Source organism: Salvia hispanica, chromosome 5 (genome assembly GCF_029641045.1).
Source record: "Salvia hispanica isolate PSC_SH4W2 chromosome 5, Shi_PSC_v1, whole genome shotgun sequence".
Classification (NCBI taxonomy): domain Eukaryota; kingdom Viridiplantae; phylum Streptophyta; class Magnoliopsida; order Lamiales; family Lamiaceae; genus Salvia; species Salvia hispanica.
In genome coordinates, this window is record NC_142696.1 from 39082695 (window position 1) to 39104638 (window position 21944).

Below are 21944 nucleotides of genomic sequence, written 5' to 3' on the forward strand. Positions count from 1 at the left end.
TGACATTATCATTTTTCGTATTCATATCTGATGTTCGATCCACCTTCAACCATTGGAGTAATTAATTGATGTGGTCAACATCTAAAATATTTTACTAGCATAGAATATTGGAGAAGAACGTACTGTACTTGAAAATTATATGTCAGTATCGATCATAAAGAGTACTCCAGTTGCAAAGTTACATACAACAAAAAAAAATTGAAAATCTATACAATATATAAAAGGGGAGTTTTGGAGAAATACAAGATTGCCATTTAATTTTAAAAATTATTTAAAAATAAATATATATAATTTAAAGTCTATGTGTGATTAAGTGGATCTAACTGATAGAATAAAAATAAATCTCCATTACCTAAATAACCTTTCCCATCAGCTTGTAATTACCACCCCACTAATATGTCACACTAATGACGAACGAAACAAACCCTATAAATGAAGACTTTCGTACTACACTTGTCTTTCTCATGGAATAGCAACATGTTTCAAATCTTTTATAATTTCCAATGTGATTGTGATTGCTATCATAATCGGTGAGCTTTGCTTAGATGAGCAGTATACGATGCTTGATTACTCTCTTCCGAATTTTGACCAATTCGAGCTCTGCCGCACCGGAAATCTCTGCAGAGCATTCTTAGTTTTCCGCCTCCGCAGCATGCACAACGGGCATATGGCGGTGGAGAATGAAGATAATGGGCAGCTTTGGGAAGGTATTAAGTAGGAAGAGAGTGGAAGAAAGATGCTGGAGAAAGAGGGATTTGGAGAAGAAGTAGCCGCTCATCTATCATTTCTTCTAACACTGTTTTCCGTCTATATTATTGGGTTGTTTCATTGTTATATAGGATTAAATAAATAGTGATTTTATGTTACATTTTATTGTTTAATAATTTATATTTTGGATGTAAAATAGTTTATTGCCTTTAGTTAAGATTAATGAGATTTGTTGAACTCCTATAGTTACGCTGTATCCCTATTTAATCTTTCATTCCCAAAATTTAAAAGATTGGATATATATACAAAGTTGTATTATTCCATGGTTCTAGCTTCTAGGGAGTATATATTAGATTACCACTAATTGTGATACGAAAGCATGACACACGCTTGAACTTCATATTAATATTTAATTTTATTGAACTATCCTATTGTTTGCTACGTCAATCGTTTTATTAGAAATTTCATTTTATATCAATTATTGTTACACTTCTATACATGTATAAAAGGCGAGTTTTGGGTCATTTTTAAAAATTTATGAATTCTAAGTATAGATTTAAATATTTATAAATATAAGGTGTAAAAATGAAAATATTGATGTGAATTTAGTTTCCTAATAATGATAATAATTTATTTATTGTTTAAGCATAATTTAAACATAATAAGTCAATACCGTTACGACTCTATTTAAACAAAGGAGTTACTACCGTTACAAACATAAATTGATATATTATTATTATAGTAGTACTTATAATTATCAAATTTGGTTGATACTAACATTTTATGTTATAGAATCCAAAAGACTTTTATTGTTTAGGGTGGAAAATACTTCCGATTTTGACCAAATAATATACCATTACCACTACTAAAATGAATTTAGACATTAACTACAACTAAATCACAAAATAATGAGCCAACTATTTTAGAAGTGACATAATTGCATGAGCCGTTACATGTTCAGTGTCCATTTGAATTCACTAAAAATTAAATTTCTAATCATAAATGGATGAAATTGAAAGGTTTTAGAATAGCCCCCAATTCATTTGTTTGGACTATATATATGATTTGATAGTTTATAATTCACCCACTCGATGCTTTATTTTGTGCAAAAGTTTTGATTGGTTTTAGGTATTCTTCTAAATTTTTCAACGATATTATTTTTGCTTTTAATTTTAATATATATTTATACATTGCTATTGTGGCAAAAGTTCATGTTCCGATCAAACAATTTTCTAATTTAGCATCAAATTTAAATATATGTATTATACTATTGTTATTTTTTGTTGAAAGTTCTTATATAGATGGAGGCAATCTGACCGGAGAAGATGACACCGGCAAGGGCGATGAAGTGCTGGAGATTATGACTGGAAAAGATGAGGCTATTGGAGATAGAGACAAGCGGATAAAAAACGTTGGGATGGATACTGAAATTCCAGAAGAGAAGATGGAGACGAATTTATTCTTAATTAGTAATTTTTTTTTATTAATTCTAATTAGTTGGTCATATTATTTACAGATTTTTTTTATTGAATTTACTGAGCAATATATATTTTTATTTGGTTTCATATATATTTATATAATGAATTTTTATTGCATATTTTTATGCTTTTAGATTTCGTACGATGATATTGTTTATAATTTCATAAAATTATTTCACTATGTAAAATAAGTTGAGGAAAAATAGAATGAATCGTGCAACGCACGTAGGTGATACTAGTTGTTTTAAAAGCTCAAGTTATGATGAGAAAGGTCCATCGATAAAATGGATGATATCTATAATTATACAAAGAATATTAATATAATTTTGAAAAATTGTTAAATTATCTTTCATTTTGAACCCATTAAATTTTTTTGTTAGTGTTTTAAAATTCAATTTATTATTGCAACCGTTACAATCTAATAACTAATCGTAAAAATCACTTAATTTACCAATTTTTGTGGTATGGGCTTATATGTTCGATCAGTTACACTAATTAGTTTAATAAGCCTGTATAATTAAACCATATAATCAGCGGTTACAAATATTTAATCAGGAATTTTCAACATTCAGGAGCTTTACCATGGTAAAAAAAACATGTGGCGCAAAAATTTAGGATTAGAATCCCAATAAACATAAATGCTTAAAAAAAACTTAAATGCTTAAAGACATTTAAATTGGCCCAAGGAAGAAAACAGTTGCAATAGGGTAGAGAATTGAATCAATAATAATTTAGTATATAAATTTGAATTAATCTATCTTTATACTTTTTTGCTATAAATATGTAATATTATCATATAATGAAATAGAAATGTCGTAAAAGTATTATGAATACATGCAAGATCTATAGGTGAGAGATGTCGTCGATTTTGATAAAGTTCTTATGCACATCGGAGTTTATAGGGTAGTCGGTTGTAGAGAATCCTTTAGTTATTTCCGGTTGAAATTGATTATGTATGATGATGATATGTAGAAATTGGAAGGGAAGGTGAGTTGTGTTTGTGATGCGAAGTTTTTTTATGTTTCTCATTCGCCGTCGGCCAATTTTTATGGCAATTCAGATAGGGCACCTGAGTCTTTTTTAGGGTTTATTGGGGCGAGAATAATTTTTTAGCTATTATAATTAGAATTTTTTGTTATAGGTGATGTAAATGGATTCATTTTTTCTTCTTAGAGCTTAATCAAATGATGTTTTAAATGTCACTATTCATGTATTGTGATTCAGTGCTCTCTAAATTTTTATAATTTGTTATTAATTATTTCAAGCTTATGGTATGTTTTAGTTGTATAATTGATAGTTATTTTGTTTACAATTTTAAATAATGATATTGTTTTTAATTTCATTTAATTAATTTATAATTAAAAATCAATGTTTAAAAGTTTCTTAATCTGTGCACCGCAGGTGTGAAACTAGTTCATAAATAAACTCGCGGTTTTGTAAAAACCTGAAAGTCGGAACAGTAGTACAGGAAAGTCACTCCAGAAATAAAGTCGCATTTTTGGCTACAGAAGTTGCTAAGATTTAGCGATTGGAGCCCTGAGTCTGAGTATCCCCAGTTCTAAGAAAAATCCCTCTTTCTACAACTCTGCTTCCGATCCCTCACAAATTCAAACCCTAGTTTGCCGCTACATTCATTTTCTTATTCAGCATGGCGGGTATGGGCGATGGCTACGTCGGCACGGCGCAGGACGCCGTCAGGATCAGGCGCCTGGAGAAACAGAGAGAGGCGGAGCGCCGCAAAATCCAAGAGCTTAAGAACAAAACTGCCGCTTCTGAAGGCCAGCCTGGCCTCCTCCAATTCGGCTCCAGTACCTCCGAGGTATGATGTCGCGATTCCTCTTGAACCCTAGATAATTCTGCATCGTGATTGATTCGCTGCTCTCCACGCATATAAATGATTCGCTCGGAACTTTAGCCATTAAAGGTGTCCTAATGCTCAGGAAAGTATGATTTAGCCAGATATGGAGAGCTTATTAAGGTTAAAATTTTTGAGCCACCAGTTAAGTGTGTTGTCGAGAAAATATGAACGGATATGAAATGCTGGCGCCTTCTGTTTTTGGATGGTTTATTGAATTTGCGCATTCGTTTATTGTTCAGATATTGGAGACTGCATTCAAGAAGGAAACTGTTGGTCTGGTCACTAGAGAGCAATATGTTGAGAAGGTATGATAATTTATTTATCTTTTGTGTTTCCCCAACCCTTTCAGAAGAAAGGGCAGTTCTGTAAAGGGTTGCTTGTGGTTAATTCTATGCTCCATGCGCGGGTTGCTTCTTCTTGCTGCTTTATGTAAATATACCAGCAATATGTATTCCCTCTCGAGGAAAACGACTTACCACTTACCAGTCAGGCGAAAACTAGATGGTTGTAGTGGTGGAGAGGAGGGAGTGGTGCTTTTGATTATATAGTTAAGAGGATGTAATCACCTAAGGAGAAGCCTCTTGTTAAAGAATTTGGTTCTGAATTTTGTAGCAGATATTATGTTTTTGAATTTTAAAACCTCAAATTGTAGGAGGGAAATTAATTTTTATTTACTAAGGTATCTATTATGCTTGAAAACAAACATAGTTGTGAGGTGTGGTTGGGAATTGGAAAAAAGGCTGAAGAACAAATAGGACATGAATAGCTCTAATGAGAGGAAACACCTTGCCTGTATATGCAGCATCAACTAACCGTTTTTTGTGCTGCAGAGAGTAAATATTAAGAATAAGTTTGAAGAGGAAGAGAAAGAGAAGCTCCTAAAGTTGCAGCAAGAGTGAGTAATGTTTTTTCTGTATAATTGATTTATTTGCTCTGTTAGTTCTATTTTTGATCCATTTTCTTTGGTAGGGAGGAGGAGCTTCAGTTACAGAAATTGAAGAAGCGGAAAATAAAGGCAGACCCAAGGCTATCATTTGCTGATGAATTTGAGAATGACAATGAGGAGGAAGATGAGGAAAATCGTAAGCATCTATGAATGAAATGTTGTTGATCTTTTTTCTTTGTTTCTTGGGTTTATTGGCACAATCGCACTTTTAAATTGCAAATTTTGACATAGTATACTGTCTTATCTTTGAAGAAAACGATGATATCCGCCAGAGATTTGGAAAATATGGAAAAGATCCTACAGTAGAAACCAGTTTTTTGCCTGATAGGTTGGAATTTCTCTCCTCTCATTTCTGTTGAACATGTCTATTCATGCTCCCTTGGCCTATTTGAATCCCCATGCCATGCTTTTCGATCTTTTACTTATAATTGGCCTTTGGAGGTTGAAGCCTACTCTTACAGTGAAAGAGAGGCGGAGGAACAAGCTGAGCGTGAACGGTTACGAAAACAGTGGCTTCTTGAGCAGGAGCAAATCAAAAGTTAGTAGTAAAGTCTTAAACGCTTCCATTTGTTCTAGATTTCATCATATACAATATTCTTAGTTTAACACCTGTTTTATGGTTTCTTTTATAGATGAGCCTCTTCAAATCACTTACAGTTACTGGGATGGTACTGGCCATCGACGGGTGATCCAGGTTTGGGACTGCTTTGGGTCTTAATTCATTGACCCCTGGGTTCAGCTTTTTGTTTTTTTACCTAGATGATTAGTGAACTTTATTCACATTGCTTGTTTGCATTTACCAGGTACGAAAAGGTGATGCCATTGGAGAATTTCTTCGTGCAGTTCAGCAGCAGCTTGCCCCTGAATTTCGAGAGGTTCGAACAACTTCAGTGGAGAATTTGCTCTATGTTAAAGAAGATCTCATTATTCCACATGTAAGGTCTTGATGGGAAGAACCAACATGCTTCCCCTTCTCTGACTATAATAGCCCAAAAGATCCGAAATCAAAATTTGTGTTTCAGTTTATACTAATTATCTTAATATGCTATATGGAAAAAGAAACTAAAAAAGATATTGAAGGTTTCCTTGATGTGCTGCACTTATGCATGCCTTTTTTTCTCTCTCTTTCTGTTGCAGCAACACAGTTTCTATGAGCTGATTGTAAACAAGGCCAGAGGGAAAAGTGGACCGGTAATGCCCACTTTCTTATCACATTTCAGCTTCGTCGTAAATTAGCAAATTCATAAGAAGTTGATAATGATTTTCAAAATCATCATCATATATTTATATGATCTGTATTTAAGATGCACCTTTAGGTTATAACCCTGATAGCGTACTCATACAATATCTTAGATTTACTTAACTTGATGCAAATTTCTAGTCAGTGTATTGGGTTCTTGTTGCAATACAATGGGAATCTGCTAATTTTATGAACACTGAATCTTCTTGCCCTAGTACATTGAATATTTACAAGATTCTTTTGTACCTCTCTTCTATTGCTCAGTTAATACAAGCAACACATAACACTCAATTTTCTTACCAACATTTGCACATCCAGTATATTGGTTGGAAACATTTGTACTTGTGAAAACATTTATACGAAAGATTTAGATTCGCGCCTGGACTCACAAAATACAATAAAACAACACTAATATCTGTTTTTGGTTTTACTCGCAGCTGTTCCACTTTGATGTGCATGAGGATGTTCGAACCACTGCTGATGCAACAATTGAGAAAGATGAGGTAATCACTTGACCTTTAGATTGGTTGCTGGAGCTGTAACTGGGCCTAAAGTTCAATAAACTTAGTGTTTTCAGTCTCCCTTTCTATCTGCCTGTGAATTCTATTGTTTACTTGTTCTATTATATATGTGCATGGATAGTATACATGTACATTATTCAGGTTTCCTTGTACAGTTATCGGGTGATAATATGTGTATGGTGTAATTCATCCTCGTCACAGAATCATATTTCATCTGATTAAGAAACTGAAATAATTGAATTTTTTTTCAACAGTCACATGCTGGTAAAGTTGTGGAGAGGCATTGGTATGAGAAGAATAAACACATATTTCCAGCTTCAAGATGGGAGGTTCTCTCTCTCTCTCTCTCTCTATATATATATATATATATATATATAGGGGAGCACTAGGGCGCATCCTTAATTAGAGTGCTAACATACATCCAACCACGTGCTGCCATGTGGCACGAAAAATGCAATATTGTATATATAAAAATGCAATACACATTTGTGAAGTTGTTCATGCATTTCCGCAGATTGCATTTTAGTTATAGGAAAATTGCATTTTTAATTGTTAAGTTTTGCATTTTCACAAAATTGCATTTTATATTGTTAAGTTTTGCATTTTCACATATATAAATGCAATCCGTATAGATATAAAATGCAAATTAAACAGTCAATATCGAAAATGCAAACTCAACAATAAAAAATGCAATCTTCATATAACAAAAATGCAATCTGTCGAAATTCATATTGCATTTTTCTGTATATAATATTGCATTTTTCGTGCCACATGGCAGCACGTGATTGGATGTACGTTAGCACTTTAAAATTAGTTAGCATATTAGTACATCCCTATATATATGAATTATATATATATATATGAATTTATTCGGCATGTGCATGTGTATCTGCTACCTCTTGATGAATCGGTTGCTTGCTGTTGGCAAGCAGACTGTAAATATTCTTGAGAACTTTATTTTCTGCTTTAAGAATAAAGCACAAGCAACGGTCTTGGACTGATGGCAGCGGATGTCTCTTCTAGTAGTATGTGATTATTCTTATAGATACGACACACAAGTTGTGCTACTATTACATGAGTACATTGAAACCGAACAATGAGTTTTCTTAGCTCACCTGAACTACATATTCTGGTTTCTTATGTAGATATACGACCCAACAAAGAAATGGGAGCGATACACGATCCATGGCAACTGATTCAGACAACATGCAAACTTTCGTTCTACTATTGTGGAAGAAGACCTTATGAGTTTCCAGGGTATCAACTAGTGAAAGATGTTGCTGACGTAGGCTTAAATTGTGGAGAAACTCAACTGGAATTAGTGCTAAAATTGTGATTTGTTTTGCCTAGAGCGGAGGGGATTTCTGACTATTCCTTTCTCTCCTATTCTGATGATTGTTGGATTGTATCATACTCTTATTTTTGAAGGTGACAATATAATTACTACAGTACTTTATATGGTATTGTAAGGATCTATGCTGTAAAATATGCTTTTAAACCTGGTAGACTCATTATTTGACATCGTCTGCAAAAAAGAAGACTTCTGTAATTCATAGGTAATGTCTAGGCTGCCTTATTCAAATATTCTTAGAAATCTATCATTATTCTATGAAATATTATAGAGTTTGATATAGTAATAGTTATTTATTTATTAATTTTTTTGGTTGAAAATTGAAATCGCATCTTGCACTTGATTATCTCAAATTTGTTGAAATTTCGTTTGTTTATTATGGGTATTACTCTTAAACTGGAATAAAAGAGCTTCGATTTATTTTCGAAATGCGTATTTATTAAAGAATATATACTACTAGTAGAATATAACATTCGTTCTTACCAAATTACGGACTAAATTGACAGAAGAAAAAATTATAACGCTTCATCTATACAAAGTGAACAAGGGAAAATAATCCACTGTAAAATTTCAAAATCTTGCCAACTGATTATAATTAATTAGTTTTAATAGCTAATTATTTTTCTTAAAATTGCAATAGTCTTTATAAAGCTGCGTTAGTTCCTCTTTTACTCAGACGCAGGTAATAAGAATTGAAACTGTGGCACGTAAGCCGAATTTACGGTTTTGTCCTTCGGTCCACGCGATAAAAAGTCGTTTCTTCCTTCTCGTGCTTCACGCTCTCAATTACTCCTCTCTCTCACATTTGGGGCAAAACCATTAATAAAGGGAATCCAAAATGACAATTAGGGCTTTTCTGATCCTCGCGCTGCTCGTTTTCTCGTCCTCACTTCTGCAAGGTAAGATTCTCATATCCAAATTCATTTCATTCTCGATTACATCGTGTAATTGCCATCCTCGATCCTGTTCGACTATTTTTTTGTTTTATTACTGGTAAAGTGTTGGTCAATGCCCTTATGCATGCACATGCACGGGAATTTTGAGCTTTAGCTTCAATTTTGCAGCTGATTTATGGGTTTTTATATTGCATTGACGTTTTCTCGTTGCGAGATTTAACTAGATCGAGACTGCATTTTCATGTTTTTGCGTCGATTTTGATCGCTAGGCTATTTGATCTATTTATTAAATTTGTGTGCGGTTGTATAGATTTGAGTAAGCGTCAGTGGTTGTGTTGATGCTGTGATGATTGAGATTTGAATTTGTGCTAATTTTTTTCCCGTCGTAGTTCTCCTTCAGCATTTTAATTTCGATGCTTTCCAAAGTCAAACATGGGTTTTTTACTCTTTGCTAATTCCTTCGTCAAACCAGTTATATAGGAGATGTCATTTTCTGATTTTGCTATTGTTCTCCATTTATTGCTTGCAGTTGCTCATTTTAGTAGAGAGTTCCCTTGGTCTATATTTGTACTGATTGCCAAATTATGGATATCTGTTTATTGGTTTTACCTTTGTGTCTATTCTGATCTGTGAGTTAGTTCTTATGGTCTCTTGTTTGATGCTCTGCTGCAATAAGTGCCATACTTCAAGCCCAGTTTTTTTAATGTGTATATGTTTGTTATCCTTTGTAGTTGCAAGATGTGAGCCAGACATTGATAATGATGTTGATTCGGCGGAGGAAGGTGGGGATCTCGGGATTGTTAATGAGGATGTCCAAGATTTTGGTACTGGGAGTTATAGTCCAGCTCCAGAGGTGGAAACTGTTTGTGTTTTCCCTAACAATCCCTCAAAAGGTTAGTTACCTTTGTTGAGATTTTGTCTTGGCCTTTTATGTCTTCGATATCCAAAGTCAGCATATGTAATGATTTTTTTGAAGAGCAGCTGATGTACTTCTATCTATTGTTTGTTACTTGCTTTCTGAAATTTTTATATCTTTTTGCAGCTGTTGTAGCTGGGGAAGAAAGTGAACTTCTTGCTGGAATTAAAAATGATGGTAATGCTTTGTCTATGCATGACTTTTTAAAGTGGTTGTATGGTGTGTGTTGTGTGTATATATTGCCTAGCTTTCTGAAATTTGAATGTAGCTGCTTAGTCTATAAATTCGTTCTCGTCTAGTGCTATTCCACATTTCCATCATCCTTGCCTCCATTTTTCACTTGCTCTATGATGGTTCTTGCAGCATATATTTGATTCTAGACTTGATGTAATTTTATATAATGCAGGGGAATCAACTATTAATGTCATTGCCATTCAAGCTAGTGTTCATCTCCCTTACCAGCATCAGTACTTGCTCCAGAATCTTTCCACGCAGGTATATATTTTGTGCCATTTAAACTTTTGATGTTGTAAATTTTGTCTGTGGATAGTCTGTCTGGTATATGGAAGCATATACTGAATCATTGTATCACGATTATATGGATAACCTGTCAGAAACCCATCTTACAAACTTCTTATGTCATTTTATGGTCATGGCTTATAGACATGCCACTGGAACTTTATTAACCATCCAATTTTTAAATTTTATTCTAGTTTGAGTTAAGACCTCTTTATAAATGTGGAGCAGATTACTTATGGAAAATGCTTGCAACTCTGTATAATCTCATGTAGAATCAGATGTTAATATATATGTGTGATTTGATACTTATTACTGTAATATTCTTGGTGCCACATTGAATGGTGAGAGCAAAGATATGCTCAGTCCGATACATGAAAGCTAGGTGTGATATCTTTACTAATTTCTCCCAGGACTTATGTTGATGATTTAAATATTTTGATTTGCTAGACTTTTAACAATGCATCGGTTCCTCCATCAGTTCAAGCAACTTACCCTTATATGTTTGCCGTAAGCAAGTTCTTGCAAGTAAGTCTGCTGAATACTTAAGGGTACCTTTGGGTCTACCATTGCATTTTGAGGTTGGATTTAATTGGCATGGCTTTGTGTTTCCTTAATCCTGCAGTCTGGTGAGTATGATCTTGTGGCAACTATTGTTTATGAGATCAACCAACAGCTTTACCAGAGCGCATTCTACAATGGGACAATTGAAGTGAGTGAGCCAGGTGGCATATTCAGTGTTGAATCAGTGTTCTTGTTTAGCCTTGGAATTGCCCTCCTCGGATTTCTTGGATTTTGGATACGTGGCCAAATTCAGAATCTCTCCAAGGTGAATACTGGATTTTCCCCCTAAAGCTGTATCTGTATTACACCCACTATATATTTGTGAAAACATCTATTAATTATTCACCAACTCTTCTCAGAAAACTAAGAGGGCACCAAAGGTTGAAGTTGGAACCGGAACAACTGATGCCTCGAGGGATGAGTGGTTGGAGGTTTGTCTGAAAGCTCTCGTATTCTTTGAGTTTGCTATTAAAGCCTATTTTTCTTTCCTTGAAAAAAGACGGAGGTTCCTAATACGTCTTCATGTGTCCAGGGAACCGCTTATGCTCAATCTAACTCGAACAAGTCGAAGAAGAAGAAGTAGATGTGTACTTGCAACGAGTCCAGTATAGGTGGCATATACACACCAGAGGGAGGTGTGCAGCCGCGCTTTGGAGAGACGGGCTCAAGTTTACAAGGAAGGCGAGGGACAGTTTATGTTTTTCTCTTTGTTAGAATTTGAGCTATCGTTCAATGCCAAACCAACTGAGTTGACTTTGCGAAGCTGTGGATTTTTTTGTAAAATTTTGAGAGTTTGTTAGACTATGGTTATTCTGTTTGTTGTTTTCTTGAAATTTTATACTCCATCTGCTAAATCAATTTGGTGTTCACACACACAACTCTCTCTCTCTCTCTCTAGTTAGGCTAAAAATTTCTGACTATAAAATTACAACTTGATTTATCCCTCATCGAATTTAATCCGCAGCCCGAATAGAGTTGACTCTAAATCCAATGAGTTTGTTCGATGGGTTGGATCTATGTGAACTATATAAGACTTATGATGATTTTAATAATATAAATAATAAATAAAAAATACTCACCATTTTATATTTAATATGCAAAATCAATATACATATATGTTAAAGTTTTATTAGTATAACAATAGAAAAATGAATTAGAAAATTTAAATACTAGGAGTATAAGAAACATTTTGAATTTTAAAACATACTTTGAATTTTTTAACACTAAGTTTATTTAGTTTTAATTTTAATTTTAAATTAGATATTTAGTGTCATAATTCATCATCACTTATTTTTGTATGTAAAGTTATTCAGTAATTCAAGATTTCTCGACATCATTACTATCTTAAGTCATATTTTTTACATTATTAATTAATACTCCAATATTAGTTATGTTTGAGTTTAAGCATACATACTATTTTTCATTCTATAAATACATGAGTAGTTTTTATCATTATGCACTAGATTACATATGATTTTATTATTAAAGTTTTACAATTGGGCGGGTCCAAATCGGGACGTTTAGAATTAAAGTTGAAAATTTTATAACTCGATAAAATTATAACCCTGCAACCTCCTAGGTTGACCCGGTTTATATTCCTACTTATTAGACATAGTATGTCTTATAATAGTATTTTCTTATAATAATTTGACGTCCGTCGTTGGATTTGCATTATTTTCTCGATTTTTTTCTTGATTCAAATGGAGGGTTTCATGGAATATGTCAATAGGAAATAAATTGATTTTTGAAATACCATTTGCGGCGATTAATCGACTGTAAATCACGTAAACAAATAATAATACTACAAAAAGAAATATGGGTACAATTTAATGCTCAACTACCTCACCAAATCACAATGAAAAGAGAGGTTCATCATAATTGCATCTTACAACTCAGAAATTTAATAGATATTTTTAGCTCTGATGGGTAGACAAACCTCATCCACATTTTATATTTTCTTCTTTTTATATTATTGAACTATGACCTTGTTTCTCAAATTATAAAAAATATAAACAATTAAATAAAATAGATATTTTCTAGAAAAATAATATCTTGATAATGAATTAATGATACAGAAAAGGGCGACAATTACGCGCCTTCATTTCAGTTAAGTGGCAAATTTAAGGCCATGAATGTGAATCGTGATTTAAATGACTGTGAAGCCGACAATTATATTAAACTTGACATTTGTAAATCATGCAAATGTGTTGAATAATATAATGTCATCTATATGATTTGATGTCCCAGAGAAATTATCCATGCGTTTTATTTTACTTTAATATTTAAAATTGATGGCTCCTTTTTAGTTATGTTAATATTTATATTGTGCTATTCTATATTGTGGTTTATTTTTATAAATTATGAATTAGACGAATTAAGAAAACGAATTACCTATATTATCGTGATATTAATAATAGGAAAGTACTGTAAATAATCAAAGAAGATTTTCTATTTTCTTGTTTTCAAACACAATCTATGCATATATGTGTCCTTGAAGTAAAAAGTTTATTAAAATTTATTTGAAAGGTAACTTTATAAACAAAAAATTAAAAAAAAATAAAAAAAAATAAAAATAATAATAATAATAATAATAAAAAGAACAATTTGCCAGAAAAACCACGAATTCTAGTCAAATTCTCTACCGTCCCGCAATTTTAAAAACCAAGTGTAAAAAATAATGAATTTAAACAGGATTCTCAAATTTCCCATGACTTATAAATGTAGCATTATCGTGCGTGTCGGGTCGTTATCGTGTCGACACGATAACGACACGAACACGATAACAACAAACACGAACACGGTCCGTTAAGAACACTTCAAACACGAACACGAACACGACCCGCTATCCTCAGACACGAACACGGCACGAACACAACACGAACCCATTAATGACACGAAAATAAGTATTGAAAAATGAAAATAATAAGAATAATAATATTAAAATATTATGTGTTAATAAGAATAATAATATTAAAATATTATGTGTTAACGGATAACACGAACACGACACGAAATTTTCATGTCCTTAATGGGTCGACCCGATAAGGACATGAACACGATAAGCTCTGACCCAAACCCATTAATTTCGTGCCGGTTCGTGTCGTGTTATCGTGTCGTGTCAAAAATTGCCAGCCCTATGCTACATGCTTCGCATTAAAGACGTGATTGAGTTATTTGCTAAGTTATTATTTTTATTTGGCAAAATGGTTGATTCAATTGCTTTGAGTCGAAAAGAATAGTTTCGCAGATGGTCTCAACCTTGGAGTAAAATTTTCAGATGCCACACAATTGATAAAATTTTACCCAAATTGTATCTGTATCTATAAGAAAAATGTTAAATTTACAATTTTTCTTTATACGATTAATTAAAGTTATGGAATGAAAAAAAATCTGACCAAGATTCATAAATTGTAAATGAATTTACATTAATACTGACATGGATTTTCCAATGGTCAAGGCCATTTAATTTCATGGAGTATTAATCGACATGAAATTTGAGGTATTAAAAGGCTGTGATAGAGATTTGAGACACATCTAAATCGATAATTTCCAGTCTTTAGTCAAATAGTAGCAACTAATTTTTTGAATTAATTGGATATTTGAGGTATTAAGTCCATAATTTGTTGCTAACCAATTCCGACAAGGTTGTTAAAATATTCAAATTACGCAAATTAAATCCGTGAAATATTGAGAAATATATTAAAATTGATGATTTTATTTTCTACAGTCAATTTTAAAGTTGTGGGATGAACACAAATTTGACCAAAATTCATAATTAGTGCATAAAAGTATATAAATACCGACATGGATTTTCCAATTGTCTAGGCCATTTCATATCGAAATAATTAACTAATTCAGCATATCAAATTGCATGTTGCAATCGACATGAAACTGAGGTATTAAAAGGCAAATTTCGCTCTAAGTCAATCATCATCACTCATCAGTATGCGACCCCATTAATATCTCACTAATTAACGTTTAGTTAATGGACATGCCTAGACAAAATTTGTGGAAAAGGGAAAATATATTATGTGATAAAGATTTGATACACATCCCAATCGATAATTTTTAGTGTTTAGTCAAATAGCAACTAAGTTTTTTGCATTAATTGAATTTGGAGGTATTAGGTTCATAATTTGTTGCTAACCACTTCCGACAAGATTTTAAAAATATTTCTTTTATATTGTAGTAGTACCAATTAACGAAATGTACCTAAAACATATTTACACATATTTATGGATAATAATTTTGATTTCTCCTCCTTGGAGAAGACTATATATAATGCTTTAAGGCCACCATGATTCTTATTCTTGACGTGCTATATTTATTGCATCCAAAGATATATTGCACGATACAATAAATAATTATCTATGATCGTACAACTCAAAGAATAATATGATGTGAATACTCGCGTAATTTTAAAAGATAGGATAAAAGAATATAATTCATTAGTTACTTCTACACAAATTTGTTGGTCAAATTAATTAATTTATAACTGGTGGAAGTAATATATAGCTAGCCCAAATTAATGTTTAGGATGAAAGTGGAGCAACATATAATGTGGGACTTGTAACAAGCATTTAAGCTTAGCAACCTTAATTAGTTGAAATATCTCTTTCTCCAACCCCCACTTTTAGTGCAAACACATGCAAAATCGCTCACATTTTCAATGATCTATTTAACCTTAATATAGGGTTTTGATTTTTTATTTAAAAGTTATTCCTACACAAATAAAATAATCGAATAGACCTATTGGGTTGGAAGGTTTTGGATCTCAATCCATTAATTAACCAATTAATAATGTACTATTCCATATTTACTCAATACTACATCATTACATTGATCAATTAAAAAAAACATCATTACAATGTACTAGCTACTACCATCGTTTGTACAAAATATGCGCACTATACAATTAAAACTTGAGAATGTCATCATAGTATTTATTGTACATTATGATTCAAACTATAACAAAATTTGGTGGGAAAATGTAAACATTTAAGTTGATTCATGTGAATTGCTGATAGAAAGAAAAAGAAAAAACCATAGAAATGAGTTTTTTTTTTTCTTTTCTGCTTCCCAACCGTGTCGATTCCAAATTTATGTATAAAAAATGGAGAAAATTGCTGTCAAATCATCAATGCTACAACCCCACTACCAATGACCTTCTACAAGAATAAAAAAGAACAAAAAAAAAGGTTTTTAGGTGAGAAAATGGGGTAATTAAATTGGTTAAGAGATTTACAGAAAACAGTTGAGGCCTCATTAAATAGTGTGATAATGTCCTCTGCATGTGGCCACATTCTCATGCTAAATAGCTGGGTTTTTTTCTTACTTAGATTTAAACTAAATTTACCCAAGAGCCCAATAATCTCAAATTAAATAAGTTCTTTATAATAACATACTCCTGCTACTTAATTAAAATTTACCTGAGTCCAATAATCTCAAAATCTAAACTTCTGTATGCTGAGATAGCTAGTGATTTTGAAACACTAATTACCATGAAATGATATTCAAATTTATTGAATTTTATGGAAGGTTATTTTATGCTTTTATTTGGAGTCATGATCAATGGGACCTGATCTCATGTGATGTCATTAAAGATTACTGTCGGTTTGATTAACTTAACCAAAAACAACTGGCCAGAAGAAATCACACTACTACAAATATGTGTATATATACATTGTCATTTGTGCTTCATTTTCATTCAAGAACTCATATGGTTCAAATATTTGTGGGTTATTTCTAATCATTTATTTGAGTTGAGAGAGGTCCCAAAAAATGGGGGTTCATTCCCTATGTCAGAGCTTCTTGTTCTTGTCTTTAATATTGTTTGGTGCAGTGAATTTGTGCAGTGCAGATGACAAGACTTTTGAGGTTGTTGGAACCACTGAGTGTGCTGATTGTAGCCAGAATAACTTCAAGTCTTCTCAGGCATTTTCAGGTTCCAATCTCTCTCTCGTGAAATGTGTGTTTTTCTCTCTTTATAAATTTGTAGTTCTTCAATTCATGGACTTAGGTTGGTGGAAGGTAAATAATCCCATGATGTTTTATTTGACTGCAACCTTTGACTTATTTATTAAATAGAAGAGAAACGTCTTACTAGCTAAGATGTCAGAATACAGTAAGTCACGGTATTTGACTCGAGTAAACATGATGCAGGACTTCGCGTGACCATCGACTGCAAGCTCGAAAACGGCGACGTCAAGCGGTTCGGATCCGGGGAGGTCGACGAGCAAGGCAAGTTCAAGGTCGCCCTCGCCCAAAAGCTCAACGACAAATGCTACGCGCAGCTCCACAGCGCGGCCGCCCTCCCATGCCCCGCCCACAACGACATTGAGGCTTCCAAGATCGTCCTCAAGTCAAAAACCAACAGCAAGACGACATTCGCCCCGGCTAAAACCCTCCAATTCTCAGCCACATTGTGCTCCTCCAAAACATTCTTGCCCTACTGGAAGCACCCTCCCCTCCCTCCCCACCCATGGTTCAAACCTCTCCCCAAACCCACCCTACCCCCTTACACCCACCCCTGGTTCCACAAGCCCACCCCATCACCCGTCCCCGTCTACACTCCCACTCCAAAACCACCCGTTGTTGAGCCTCTCCCGCCACCCGCCCCCGTCTACACGCCCACACCACAACCACCCGTGTACAAACCTAAACCTAAACCACCGGTCTACACGCCTACGCCCAAACCACCGGTCTACAAGCCTAAGCCAGAACCACCAGTGTACAAGCCCAAGCCCAAACCACCAGTCTACAAGCCCAAGCCCAAACCACCAGTCCACAAGCCTAAGCCCAAACCACCGGTCTACAAGCCTAAGCCAGAGCCACCAGTAGTGAAGCCCCCGGTGAAGAAGCCATGCCCGCCAGTCGTGGTGAAGCCACTCCCGCCACCAGTGCCCGTGTACAAGCCACCGGTGAAGAAGCCGTGCCCACCACTCCCGCCAATCCCGAAGATCCCGCCAAAGTACTTCCACCACCCCAAATTCGGGCACTACCCGCCGCTGCCTCCAAGCATCCCTCACCACCCTTGATCATTTTCAACAATTAAACCGAAACTGTAATTAGTAATGCATATCAGCTAGCAAGGTGTTATGTCTAAGCTGCCAAATAAAAATATGCGTTTTCTTTAATGAAGGAATTATGTGTTTGAGATGAAAGGAAGTTTGAGTGATAGATCATAGGAAGCACATCATTGATCATATTTTATTGGGTTTTCACCCTTTGTATTTGTTTGATTTGGTTTGATATCAGATGTTTGTGTATTTTCAAATTTGCACTTTCCATTTTTTCTAATGTTTTAAGTGGAATGTATATATATATATATCTGCATCACAGAAGTAAGGAACTCATGTGGAAGTTGGACCTGTTAATTTACTATACCATGCCTAATAGTATAATAATACAATCTCAAAATTCTCTTCACATTCAATGTACGTCTGGAAAATTTGCACCCAGCATTAGATTTAGACATTTAGTACTTACTCTTCACAAAATCCAAAAATTAAATACAAAACTTTTGAAGCATGACATAGAATAATTTAGAATTTAAGTGATTAATTCCCAAGCTAAACATACGTGTCAATGCGCACAAAGATCTTAACTCCGGCTCTAAAATGCTCTATTTCCGTATATAAGACTCAGTCCAATAATGGATGCTATTTCCTTCATGATATGATCAAATCCTTCTTTGATCTCCATAAAAGTATGAATCCATTAGTTTCATTTAGGAAAGAAGTCCATAAATTGAGGTAACAAATGGCCCCACTCCCATTTATTTCCACGTACTTCAAGTGCACAAATTAGACTAGTAGGATTATATTATGCAATCTGCAGATATGCTGATACATTTGTTTCACTCATCTCAGTTTATGAGGATTATGCATATATGTTACTCCTCTATAGGATCTAATAAAGTGTGAGCCATGCATGTGGGCAATAAATAAGGGGAGACCCATCCTATAAAAAAGAATGACAAATTAGGAAATAATACTCTCTCTCTGTCCAAAAAAAAACAATATTATAAATAACATGAGTTGATTAGTGAAAAAATTTCAAAAAATGAAAGTTGCACAGTTTTTATGAATGTCTAGTAAGGTGGTTGCATATTTTGTGCTAGACGAAGGAAGTACTCATTATTATGTATTCCATGATGAATGATAAGATGGTTGTAATACTTGGGAAAAAGTAGATAGTATTGTACTATCTCTTTGGTGGTAAACTAAATAGTAGGGTGGTTATATAAATATACTTTGAAAAGTTTTGTTTTATTACTAAACGAAGCTGCCACAATCTAAAAAATTTGAATAAATGGCACTAGATTATTTCTCTAATTGGGCCGGGCCAATAAACTGAAATGGGCCCGTTTGATATTAAGGCCCAAATACAGCACCAACCTTTTTTTTTTTTTTTTCAATTGCAGGAAGTAAAATTGCGACGGTTTATGGTCACTTGTCCAATTATTTATCAAATTTATAAAATCCTAAAAATATTATGTATATGTATCAGTTATTCCTGGATGAATAGATCCACGATATTTTTAATTTTTAAATTGATCGACAAATTATATTTGGCGATAAAATAGAACTCATTATTCACTCGCTCTGTCGCTTTCTTTCTTTGTGATCCAAACACAAGCAGAAATTGCTCGTGATTTTTCACTCTGAATTCGATCTGAAACGAAGATGTCGTCTACCTTCAGCGGCGATGAAACTGCTCCCTTCTTTGGCTTTCTCGGCGCCGCTGCCGCGCTCGTCTTCTCCTGTAAGCCCCAACCGCAATTCCTTGATTTGTTTGTTCAATTATCCCCACTCACTTTGAATTTCGATGTGATTCATTTGATCGGGATTGTTTTTCCACGGATCTCTCCCTATCTATACGCTCAATTGTGTTTCAGTGTTTTTAATTTTAATTTCCCGTGAATTTGGAGGTGAATTTGTGATCTCTTTTTATTTTCGATTGAAGGTATGGGCGCGGCTTACGGAACAGCGAAGAGTGGAGTTGGCGTGGCGTCGATGGGGGTGATGCGGCCGGAGCTGGTGATGAAATCCATTGTGCCGGTTGTTATGGCTGGTGTTTTGGGTATTTATGGATTGATTATTGCTGTGATTATCAGCACCGGTATTAACCCTAAGGCTAAGTCGTACTACCTCTTCGACGGTTATGCTCATCTCTCTTCCGGATTGGCTTGTGGCCTTGCTGGACTTGCTGCTGGGATGGCTATTGGCATTGTGGGAGATGCCGGTGTTAGGTATGCTTTGTTTCATGTTTGCTACTATGATTTAATTTTAGTTTTTTGTCTGCTGTTGTTTTGTTTGATTTTGGTGGATGTCAAGTTTAAGATCAGCTACCCTGTGAGTTGGTTTGGGTGGAAGTGGAAGTGGAATGTTTGAACTTCTGGGATTACTTGATCAGTGTGGAAGGTTTCTTTAGTTTAATTGTTCCACGTCTACTTTCGGTGATGTAATAGAGGATAAAAGTATCCCTTTGCATACTATAAGGAGGTGATTGCTCATTTGCTCTAAGTTATAGAAAGATTGATAAAACATAGAATTGAGTGCTTGAAGTATAAGATGGTCAAACAAGTTCAAAATTAATCAATCCATCAATGTAAACAGTAGATTGGTTTCAATTTTGAACCCTCCATCACTGAAAGTGAACTCCCTCGAAGTGGAAGGAACAAAGACAGAACTTTCATTGGCCAAAATATAGGATAGGGGACTTGTAATATGAGAATTGTGTTTATCTCAAAGTAGACTTGAAATATAAGATGGTCCCTTTTGGCTTGTTTTTTCTACTAGTGATGATTTTCAAGTTGATAATACTCTTTTGAATTCTTGGAGTGTATTTAAACTAATAAACTTGGTTCATACTTATTGAGTCCTGCATTCATCAAACTTGGTGAAGGGATCATCATTTGCACAGCCAGTGATTTCTGCATGCTCTTTTTTCTTCATCAACTAATTGTTATTCTTGCTTGCCATAGTAACCAGACACCAACTGTACCCCTGCAATCTTCCTCTTTAAAAGATTGTTCTTGATTTCATCGTGCACTCAATAATATTGCATGTTGCTGAATAGATGTAAAAGCGTCTTGTTGAATACTTATAAGCAGTGGAACTAATATTCTAGATTTTGATTTATCTTTTAAACGTTGGTCATGCATCTAGATGTTTATGGTGAAGGCGTCTAGTTGCATCCTTATAAGTGGAGAGAGAGTAAAGTAAGAGAGAGAATAATGTAGTGAAGAGTCTTATCTACAATATTCTCTTTCTTACTTTACTATTTCTCCACTTTAACTATTTATTATTATTTTTTCAAAATGAGTGCTCAAAACGAAACGCCTCTATTACTGTGGAACGGAGGGAGTATAATATAACATTTATTCCGCTAAATATGTTGTAGCCTGTAGTTATGCAGCTTTGATGATTCAACATTCTTGCAGTTAAACTCCTCATAAGCAATTCCTGGGAGAAACAATGCCTACTTTATGGAAATTCATTAGTTGTTTTTGGTTTGTTTTTCATTTTGAATAATCAATCATTAATTTTTTGCAGGGCTAACGCGCAGCAGCCTAAGCTTTTTGTTGGAATGATCCTTATTCTCATTTTTGCTGAAGCTTTGGCGCTCTATGGTCTTATCGTTGGAATCATATTATCTTCACGAGCTGGCCAGTCCCGAGCTGACTAGGGCAGAAGCTAGCGATTTAAGTTCATTGTTTTGGTGAAATTTATGGTATTTTGGCAAAGTTTGATCCTGAATTACTACTAATGACCTCCTGTATTTTCATCCACAAAGTTACTTGTGGGTGGTTGTTTTTATAGTGTGGTGTTTATTTGTAGTAGAGTATTAGATGAGGATTTGGTTTTATTGAATAAGAGCCTGAAGGGGTTTTCCATTAAATTACTCGATCTATATTATGTTTGGAAGACTGAATTATTCTCATAA

General features: G+C 34.1%; 4 protein-coding genes across 4 annotated transcripts; all 4 read left to right on the plus strand.

The window, feature by feature from the left end:
• Positions 1 to 3670: 3670 nt before the first annotated feature.
• XCT (XAP5 family protein) lies at positions 3671 to 8207 on the plus strand. Its single transcript, XM_048088062.2, has 12 exons — positions 3671 to 4005; positions 4284 to 4349; positions 4875 to 4939; positions 5014 to 5126; positions 5243 to 5318; positions 5452 to 5528; positions 5623 to 5684; positions 5794 to 5925; positions 6128 to 6181; positions 6668 to 6733; positions 7006 to 7080; positions 7897 to 8207. The coding sequence occupies exons 1-12, from the start codon at positions 3835 to 3837 to the stop codon at positions 7945 to 7947; spliced, it is 1008 nt and encodes a 335-aa protein (XP_047944019.1). The 5' UTR covers positions 3671 to 3834; the 3' UTR covers positions 7948 to 8207.
• Positions 8208 to 8848: 641 nt separating this feature from the next.
• LOC125186508 (Translocon-associated protein (TRAP), alpha subunit) lies at positions 8849 to 11827 on the plus strand. Its single transcript, XM_048082879.2, has 8 exons — positions 8849 to 9001; positions 9730 to 9891; positions 10041 to 10091; positions 10321 to 10409; positions 10881 to 10958; positions 11056 to 11259; positions 11354 to 11425; positions 11527 to 11827. Exons 1-8 carry the CDS (start codon positions 8941 to 8943, stop codon positions 11575 to 11577), a joined length of 768 nt encoding a protein of 255 aa, XP_047938836.1. The 5' UTR covers positions 8849 to 8940; the 3' UTR covers positions 11578 to 11827.
• A 4859-nt stretch (positions 11828 to 16686) lies between these two features.
• LOC125190536 (uncharacterized) lies at positions 16687 to 18270 on the plus strand. The gene is made up of 2 exons (XM_048087862.2): positions 16687 to 16938; positions 17157 to 18270. The coding sequence occupies exons 1-2, from the start codon at positions 16776 to 16778 to the stop codon at positions 18029 to 18031; spliced, it is 1038 nt and encodes a 345-aa protein (XP_047943819.2). The 5' UTR covers positions 16687 to 16775; the 3' UTR covers positions 18032 to 18270.
• Positions 18271 to 19532: 1262 nt separating this feature from the next.
• LOC125190537 (V-type proton ATPase 16 kDa proteolipid subunit) lies at positions 19533 to 21899 on the plus strand. Its single transcript, XM_048087863.2, has 3 exons — positions 19533 to 19760; positions 19962 to 20247; positions 21554 to 21899. Exons 1-3 carry the CDS (start codon positions 19682 to 19684, stop codon positions 21684 to 21686), a joined length of 498 nt encoding a protein of 165 aa, XP_047943820.1. The 5' UTR covers positions 19533 to 19681; the 3' UTR covers positions 21687 to 21899.
• Positions 21900 to 21944: the final 45 nt, after the last annotated feature.